The following is a 9713-nucleotide window of genomic DNA, read 5'->3' as shown; positions in this document are numbered from 1 at the left end:
AAAAAAAAAAAAAAAAAAAAAGATTGACACCTATTAAGATATTTGGAAATTACTGTTGGATGCAATATGTGAAAAATACAATTATATTACAAGAAATAAATAAAAGTGGAAAAAAATATTCTTAAACTACACTCAAGTAGATAACAAGAAGGAAAACAAGAGACAGGCACAGTAAGAGAAGTCAAAACAGGCAGAACAAATACAGTAGAGGGCACTGATAGGAAGTAGAAAGCAATGGAGAAAGTACAATTACAATATGATAGAAAAGAAAAAATAATCTGGCAGATACTCTTTTCCTCTCCTTCCTTCCTCAAAAGGTTTTACTTGATTTTGATAAAACATTCTAGAAAAATATTCCAATATTTCATTAAGTATTTATGAAAAGCCTGCTGCACAGACAAATGATACCTGGAATATTAAAGGAGCAAAAGAAACAGAAACTATATCTGGAGAACTTACATACCCTGACAGGAGAGGTAACCCTGCAAAAAAAAGTTAAATTACTAAGAAAATTACAAAACAAGACACAAACCAGGTAAATAATAATTTTGTCAGCAGAAAGAAAAGAAAGCAAAGGAATGCATATTCCTACTTATGAAGGAGAAGGATAGCTTAGAGCTTGAAAAGAAAGGTAGAGTTTGAAATACCAGGAGTTAAAACTGGAAAAGGAATCAAATAGAGATGAATGAAAATACAGGCAAGTAGCATTGATAAGCTTATGATATAACAAGTAGCTAAAAATCATAAATGCATCCTACCTAGAATACGTATGCTATTTTCTATAGTAATCTAGCAGCAAAGATAATGAGCAGTTGGACAGATGAAGTACAGAAACTGTCATAGCTGATGGAGCAAAAAGTCAAAATGGTTAATGCTTGTCAGTGTATCACTAGGGATGAGAATAAAATCATTGACAATAAATTCCTGTCTATACAAAGGAAAACTTACGTAGGAAGAAGCTGCCAAGTTAGGAAAGTAGGCAAAAATTGAGAGAATAGTCTAATTACAGTCAAAAAATAATAAATGAGTATTCAAGAGCTATATAAATTAGAGAAATGTATTTCTGTGGTACTTCAAAGAAGCATTTCCAGTAACTGGATAACTGTGGATATATGGACAATATAATTAAAAAGGTAAAGTCTAAATACATTTTCTATTCGTAAAACAGAAAAATATCATCATATAAAGATGGCAGAGAACAAAATCCATGATAAAGTTGGACTCTTGAGGTCAAGTCATTACTTTAAGATTCCAAAAAGAAATATTCAATGGACTTAAAAATTACAAAAATAGGCCGGGCGCAGTGGCTCAAGCCTGTAATCCCAGCACTTTGGGAGGCCGAGACGGGCGGATCACGAGGTCAGGAGTTCGAGACCATCCTGGCTAACATGGTGAAACCCCGTCTCTACTAAAAAATACAAAAAGCTAGCCGGGCAAGGTGGCGGGCGCCTGTAGTCCCAGCTACTCGGGAGGCTGAGGCAGGAGAATGGCGTGAACCCGGGAGGCGGAGCTTGCAGTGAGCTGAGATCCGGCCACTGCACTCCAGCCTGGGCAACAGAGTGAGACTCTGTCTCAAAAAAAAAAAAAAAAAAAAAAAATTACAAAAATACCTAAAATATTCCTTAAACACTACACAAATACCCACACTGAAATTTACATAAGAAGTAATGATGCGCTTCTACCTTCAGTAGGCCACACACACAAAGGTATTAGCATTACACAGACTGGCTGATGTCAAAATATACAACTTCCAGTTCAGTCAGATTTGGTTGACTCACACAGTTCAAACAGAATTAGTTGTGTCATATCAACGAAGCAGTACTGGCAATGGATTGACAAGGAAATTGCCTCATTACATATATCTACTATTCCTTAAATAGCAATTGCTAGTAAAAACTATGTTCTAGCCTGATTAGTAACTCAGGAAAGACAACAGCTAATGCTTCATTTGTCTCCACATAGTTTTAACTATTACATGCCTTTTGAAAAAGGCTACTTGATAAAATTTAAGTACTTACTAATATCATCTTCATGATAAATGACAGAGTGAAATGGCAGAGTTCGGTCTTTAATATATCTCTCTGCTGGCTCAACATAAAATGTGCCACCACGAGTATGGATGAATCCTTCAAATCTTCCATCAATAACAGACCCATGGCTAAAACTTCCTTCTTCACCTATTAATGAAAGCAACAAATTCTCGACAATTTAATTTGCACATGAATGCTAAATTAGTTCATATATATGTGTACATACGTGTGTGTGTATATATATATATACACATGCATACATATATACACATATATATGGTTAATTCCTGAATATAAATTTACCATGGAAACTTTCACATAAAATGTATCAAGTAGAATGTGAAATGTGAACAGCAACTGGTATTTAGTTAAAACATATACAACTACTAATAACAGCAATGAAAAATAGAGTATTTGCCTTGTTACCAACCACATTCCTTGCATCTAGCTCAGTGCCTAGCATGTATGCAATAGTCATCAACAACTGTAAATTGGCCCAGCACAGTGTGGTTCACACCTATAATCCCAGCACTTTGGGGGTCCAAGGCGGGCAGATCACTCAAGGCCAGGAGCTCGAGACCAGCCTAGCTAACATAGTGAAACCCTGTCTCTACTAAAAACAGAAAACATTAGCTGGGCCTGGTGGCACAACGCCTGTAAGTCCAGCTACTAAGGAGGCTGGGGTAGAAGAATCACTTGAACCCTGGAGGCGGAGGTTGCTGTGAGCTGACATGGCACCACTGAACTCCAGCCTGGGTGACAAGAGCAAGACCTTGTCTCAAAACAAAACAAAACAAAAAATAAAACAAAACAATTAATAGTTAAATTAATTTAAACTTGAAAGCAAGCAAACCCACTGATAAAATATACACTTTCAGAATAAAGACATCCAAAGCATCTTTTGAAAATTTTGCTACAGGTACCACAAGAAAAAAAGCTCCTTTCCCATCTGATATATTGCAAATGGGCCAGGCCTTTTGACTTCTGCGCTATGCTTAGGGGTTTTGTGTTTTGTTTTGTTTTGCTTTTGAGACAAGGTCTTGCTCTGTCACCCAGTCTGGAGTGCAGTGACACAAGCTTATGGCTCTGTGCAGCCTCAACCTCCTGGGCTCAGGCACTCCTCCCACCTCTGCCTCCCTAGTAGCTGGGACTACAGGCATGCACCACCACCTCCAGCTAATTTTTGTATCTTTGGTAGAGATGGGGCCTTGCTATGTTTCCCAGGCTTGTCTGCAACTCCTGGGTTCAAACAATCCACCTGCCTCGGCCTCCTAAAGTGCTGGGATTACAGGCGTGAGCCACCATGCCCAGCCTATAAATACACTTTTAAACAGAACAGTGTCATATATTTCAGAGGAACTTTGAACAAAACTATACCAACAGTACTTTTAAAGATACAGGACAAAAATTTGTAATACTATCCCATCAATTATACTTCTCCAGTGAAAGGAAATAATAGGAAAAAAGGTACTTTTGGTTTTTAATATAATCACCACGAAAAGGTGAGCACCAAAATCAAATGACATAAAGGGTGAAAGTAGAGGGAGAGGGCTTTACACCTTGAAGTTACCCATTACAATTCTCTCATTAAAATAAAAATCAGGCCTTCCACAATTTCTAAGTTGTAGAGTAACATTAATTAGTTGCCTTTGCATTAATCATAGACTGGAGGTAAGAGCCCAAGACACTGGTATTTTAAGTAATTTTTTTTTTTTTTTTTTTTTTGGAATAAAGAAACAGGGGCTCTGTCTATCGCCCAGGCTATAGTGCAGTGGCACAATCATAGCTCACTGTAGCCTCAACCTCCTGGGCTCAGCAATCATCCCACTTCAGCCTCCCACCTAACTGAAATTACGGGTTTGCCACCACAGCTAATTTTTTTTTATGTTTTTTAGAGTAAAGGTCTCACTACATTGCCCAGGCTGGTCTCAAACTCCAGGTCTTAAGCAATCCTCCTGCCTCAGACTCCCAAAGCACTGGGATTACAGGTGTGAGTGCTACCATGCCTGACCTAAATAACATGATTTTTATCTGCAAACTCATTTACAGCCTTGTACTTTTCTTGATCTCATCACCTAGCAAAAAAGGGCAGGAACTACTAAGTTATTTGCCCAGCAAGATAAATAATCAAGAAGATAATAGAACACTAAGGTTTGACATTGAAAATCTACTGATGAAAAATGCTTTATTTTGGTTACAGAATTGTAAGAGTACAAAAAAGCTAAAGAATTTATTAGGCTTATTCTACAAATGAGAAAGTTTAAGTATAGAAATGCCTCATCTGGCACAATCAAAAAATGAGAAAAAATTCTTTAAGTACTTAATTTTTCATGTTATTATTTTCAGTAGAAACCACTCGCGCAGAAATAATCTCAGTTTAACACCGTCTTAACTGAGAATCATCTTGAATACTTATTAATATACAGTTACAAAACAATGACATTTTGCCTCTCTCCAACGCCCCCAGAATATTTTCATTTTTTAAGCTTTTTTATGATTTCTATAATTGTTCTGTTCTTTCAACACTACTAGTAGATGTAACTTTCTATTGGGTTAAGTGTGCCACTGATGCTCCCCAATATGCACTTTTAATTTGACGCAGTAAGAGAAATTTGTTAGAACTGTGAATAAAGCAAATAGATTCTGAGGAAGCAGGGCCTCGGGAGGACTTTCCTACAGATAACTTTGTTACATTATCTTTGGCTAAGATAATCTTTACTGCTTCCTTTTAGACTTTTCCTGTTTTCTCATAAAACACAGCAAAGTTACTATTAATTTCTTACTTGGAAAATCTGAAAATTATAGAAGTCATTAAAATTTTTGAAAATTCTAATAGTTTAAAAGTACTGAGTCAAAATTTTATACCTTTCAGAAGCCAGATATTTCATAATTCACTATTAAACATACATGTAAAGATAGGTTCAAACATTACTTCATTTCTCAAAGACCCTTCATGATGAATTCAATCTCCTCTGAATTTATAACCTTTTCTGAAATATCTGCTTACACTTCAAAATAAGCATCTTTGTGTAGAAAAAAAAAAATGAAAGAAAAAGGGTTCTGTTAGGTCCAACTTACCATAAATATGTCCAGTGTAAATATGAGAGGTATCATAATCAAGTACTTTGTTTGATGTTTCTACTTTAAATTCATCACTGAAAAGGGAAGTGTCCCTCTTCATTCGTAGGTTGAAATGTCTGTAAAATGGGATGGGAAGGGGGAAAAACTGAAATTAAAAAGATCCAAATTTTAAACAATTACTTTTTATTTTTAAAAGTCTATAAAATGTGGACTGTTATGAAATTTGTCTATTTGTGAAATATGCTAACCAAGATTTTTAAATAAACATTCTGCTCTAAAAGTCAACTTATTAGCTGTGGTAGGACTCTAAATAAGATAAATTAAACAGTAACTGTCTAGGATATTAAAAATAAATGCCTATAGAGTGATTCTCACATAGTAAAACAAGATATTCAAACAGCAACTGAGTTACTTGGAGATTAAAACAGGCTTCCTGAGCCAATTACTATTATTTACCACTGCCTGTCTTCTCTTTCTAGTAATTCTGTAGCTTTGCTATTCTCCCCTACTTTCTACAAGTCAAATAAGAAAATACATAAGAAAGCAGCAATATATATTGGGTATTTAACATCTCTTCTCAGAAAGACAAGTGTGTATACTCTTTGTTTTACCCTGGGGCTTCTAATTGTTGCAAACAACATAAATCTTCCAAAATTCAATTTGGGAACCCCGAAAGACCAGGATAATGGCTGAAATCAGAGGAATTTTACTCCTCTACATAAAAAAAGGGAAAGATCAAAATACTGAAGTAAAATTAATTGAAGATACGACAAAAATCTAGAGTTTAGAATCAAATTGGAATCAAATCTTAAGCCTAGAATTTACTAGCTCAGATTCCTGTCTGTGAAATAAAGGTAATAAATTCTATATATCTTGTAAAATTACTTTAAATATTAGAGATTATAATGTATATAAAGTCATAACACAGTACCTGGCACACTGGAGATACATGATAAAACGGCAACAAATTAGCTAACATTACTCAACTCTTAAAAGTATATCAAGTCTTTTACAATTGCTATAGAAGTCTGAACATAATGGAATTTCTACTCAATTTTGTTGACAATTACAACAAAATATTATGTTCTTTTTTTACATATATATATTTTGCAGAGTACGATAAGAACCTTGTTTTTTTAAATAATAAAAATTTGTAACACATTAAGTTGTATGGGGAAACATAATGTCACTTCACACATTTGTGACATGAATAAATTGGTACAATATGGCGGGAAAACTAGTTTAAAAAATTCAAATTACAAATGCACATAGCCTTTGATACAAGAATTCCACTTCTAGAAATTTATCTTATATATACTTTGACGTAAGCGAAATTACTTCCATACTACAAAGAATGTGGCATAAGAAATATAAAGTCAAGCCAGGTGCAGTGGTTCATGACTGTAATCCCAGAACTTTGGAAGGCTGAGGTGGGTGGATCACCTGAGGTCAGGAGTTCAAGACCAGCCTGGCCAACATGATGAAACCCTGTCTCTACTAAGAATACAAAAATTAGCCAGGCATGGTGGCTTGCACCTCCAGATCCAGCTACTGGGGAGGCTGAGGCAGTAGAACTGCTTGAACCTGGGAGGGGTAGGTTGCAGTGAGCCAAGATCATGCCACTGCATTCCAGCCTTTGGGAGGCCGAGGCAAGCAGATCATCAAGTCAGGAGATCAAGACCACCCTGGCTAAGACAGTGAAACCCTGTCTCTACTGAAAATACGAAAAATTAGCCGGGTGTGGTGGGGGGCGCCTGTAGTCCCAACTACTTGGAAGGCTAAGGCAGGAGAATGGCGTGAATCCAGGGGAGGCAGAGCTTGCAGTGAGCTGAGATCGTGCCACTGCACTCCAGCCTGCACAATAGAGCAAGATTTCATCTCCAAAAAAAAAAAAAAGGTACAAAAAAAAAGAAAGATACAGTTCTGTGTAGAGAATTTCTGAGGAAGATACACATTATCAGAATGTGCATCGAATTTCTTGACAGATACACAATAAATTAATAACAATGGTTGTCCACAAGAACAGAAAGTGAGCGAATGGGAAATAAGAGAGGGGAGGATACCTCATTGTATATCTTTTGTGCTGTTTAAATTTTAAAATATATGAACACATTTCTTATTCAAAAAATAAAATGTAAATTAAAATAACACCTTAAGACACAAAACAAAAACTACTGCTCTTTGGACAGATGAATCAATTCTGACTTTCAAACTACTAACTTGGAAATAAACAAGTTTTGTTGTGTACAATGGTGGAGAAACCATTACTGGACTTGCCTATCAACCTGAAAAATACAGCTTTTCAGTTATATAAATGAAACAACTGCTTTCAGACAACAGACAACAAGCAGTGAAGGACTATGACTTAAGAAAAAAGGAACATTCAGCAATGAGAAAGAACTCCAGAAATCTGCACAGGCGTTCAACTGTAGTCTCTGGCTCAATACTATCATGGATGCATAAAGAGAGACTCCACAAAGGTGGGTCAAAAAATAACTATTGGCGAGCTGTTAGTTGACCAACCAATGGATCTTGCAAGGGACAGGGATACATTTAAGATCTAATCAAGCACAGAAGACAGACTTTGTTGTCATTTAATAGAGAACCCAGAAAAGCCACTCCTTGGAAATAGGAACAAACTATTCCTAGAATAAAGGCTACTTCAAACCTATCCTAACAAAGCTTAAAAACAAGGCTCAAAAGGGTCAAGCTGATCCACAACTTGCTCAACTATCTAACAAAACAAAACTCCATACTTTTTAAAAAGAAAATACAAACAGTTAAACTGTGGTATATCCATACAATAGGATAGACTATAGCAATAAAAAGGAACAAACTATTGATAAACACAACAATCTGTACAAACTTCAAAAAAATTATGCTGAGTGGAAAAGTCAATCTCAAAAGATACTACCTGCATAATATGATTCATGCAACAATCATGAAACAATCTAATTACAGAGATGGAGAACCAATTAATGGTTGTTAAGGATTACAGACGAGGGAGGGGATGAACATGGCCATAAAGGGATAGCACAAAGGAGTCTGGTGACGCTACCACTGAGTATCTTTGATTGTAGGGATAATTACACAAGACTACCCATGAGACAAAATTGCACAGAATTACGCACAGGCACACACACATGCACGTACATGTAAAACTGATGAAGTCCACATAAACTCTAAGCATTGTACCAATATCAGTCTTGGTTTTGATGTTGTAGTATAGCTACACAAATTGTGAACACTGAGGGAGACTGGGGGAAAGATGTCCAGGACTTCCCAGTACAAACTCCTGTGAATCTACAATTATTTTTAAATTAAAAGTTTTTTAAAAATCCAGACACCGGTGGGCACAGTGGCTCACACCTGTAGTCCCAGTATTTTGCAAGGGCAAGGTGGGAAGGATCGCTTGAGCCCAGGAGTTTGCAATAAGCCTGGGCAATGTAGCAAGACTCCATCTCTAATTTAAAAAACAACAACAACAAAAACAACAACAAAGAGACACTAAGTATTAATCAAAATGTGAAATATCCAATTAAAAACCACTAACTATAAAAAAAACTAAGGGGAAAAAAACCAAACCACTAACTATAAAGAAATGTGACGAAGAAGAAAATTAGTCCAAAAAAAAAAACTCAGAATGAGAGATAATGGAATTAGCAGACAAGGATTTAGTGTCTTTACATTGTAAATATGTTAAAAAGATTATGGGGAAAATATAAGCATAATAAGGAGAAACCAGAAACTGCAGAATGAGGGCAGGGGAGGGACAGGCAAGGGAGAAGAGAGGGAAAGGGATGAGAGGGGAGGAAACTTCCAGAATTGGAAAATGTAATTTCTAAATGGAAAAAAAAATTAAAAATATATATCTCACTGGACTGACTTAAGAGCAGATGAGATACTACAAGAAAGAATATCAGTCAACTTGAAGACAGGGGAAAAAAAACTATCTAACTTGATGTTCAGAGAGACAAACAGTTTAAAAAAAAAAAAAAAAAACCCAGAGCCTCAGTAACCTATGAGACAGTAAATAAAGAAGGGAGAGGGGACAGAAAAAAAAAAAAAATTTTGATGAAATGATAAAAAAAACTTCCAAATTGATAAAACTCTAAACACAAGTCTAAGAAGCTCAACAAACACCAAGAAAGATACACACAAAGAAAAACCCACAAGACACACCACAGTCACTGCTGAAAATCAGTGTTAAAGAGAAAATCTTAAAATCCATCAAAAAGAGACTGATTATATGCAGAATGACTGCTGATTTAATATTAGAAATAATGCAAGCAGGCCGGGTGTGGTGGCTCACGCCTGTAATCCTAGCACTTTGGGAGGCCAAGGCGGGCAGACTGCCTGAGCTCAGGAGTTCAAGACCAGCCTGGGCAACATGGTGAAAGCCTGTCTCTACTAAAATACAAAAAACTAGCCGGGCATGGTGGCATGCACCTGCAGTCCCAGCTACTTGGCAGGATGATGCAGAATTGCTTGAACCCAGGAGGCAGAGGTTGCAGTGAGCTGAGATCATGCCATTGCACTCCAACGTGGGCGACAGAGCAAGACTCTGTCTCCAAAATAATAATAATAATAATAATAATAATA

The 9713-nt window shown here is 36.3% G+C and overlaps 1 protein-coding gene across 1 annotated transcript in view; it reads right to left on the bottom strand.

Moving 5' to 3' along the window:
* The window catches only part of ADAM10 (ADAM metallopeptidase domain 10), a 157987-nt gene that overhangs the window by 82596 nt on the left and 65678 nt on the right, over nucleotides 1–9713 (bottom strand). Inside the window, exons 3-4 of the mRNA XM_011940505.1 lie at nucleotides 5109–5227; nucleotides 2019–2177 (exon numbers count right to left, since the gene is read on the bottom strand). Coding sequence (XP_011795895.1) covers nucleotides 2019–2177; nucleotides 5109–5227 — 278 coding nt within the window. The remainder of the gene's footprint in view (nucleotides 1–2018; nucleotides 2178–5108; nucleotides 5228–9713) is intronic.

Source organism: Colobus angolensis, unplaced genomic scaffold (genome assembly GCF_000951035.1).
Source record: "Colobus angolensis palliatus isolate OR3802 unplaced genomic scaffold, Cang.pa_1.0 Scaffold19, whole genome shotgun sequence".
NCBI lineage: Eukaryota > Metazoa > Chordata > Mammalia > Primates > Cercopithecidae > Colobus > Colobus angolensis.
The sequence above is the reverse complement of the archived record's forward strand: the minus strand, read 5'-3'. Positions and strand labels throughout refer to the sequence as shown.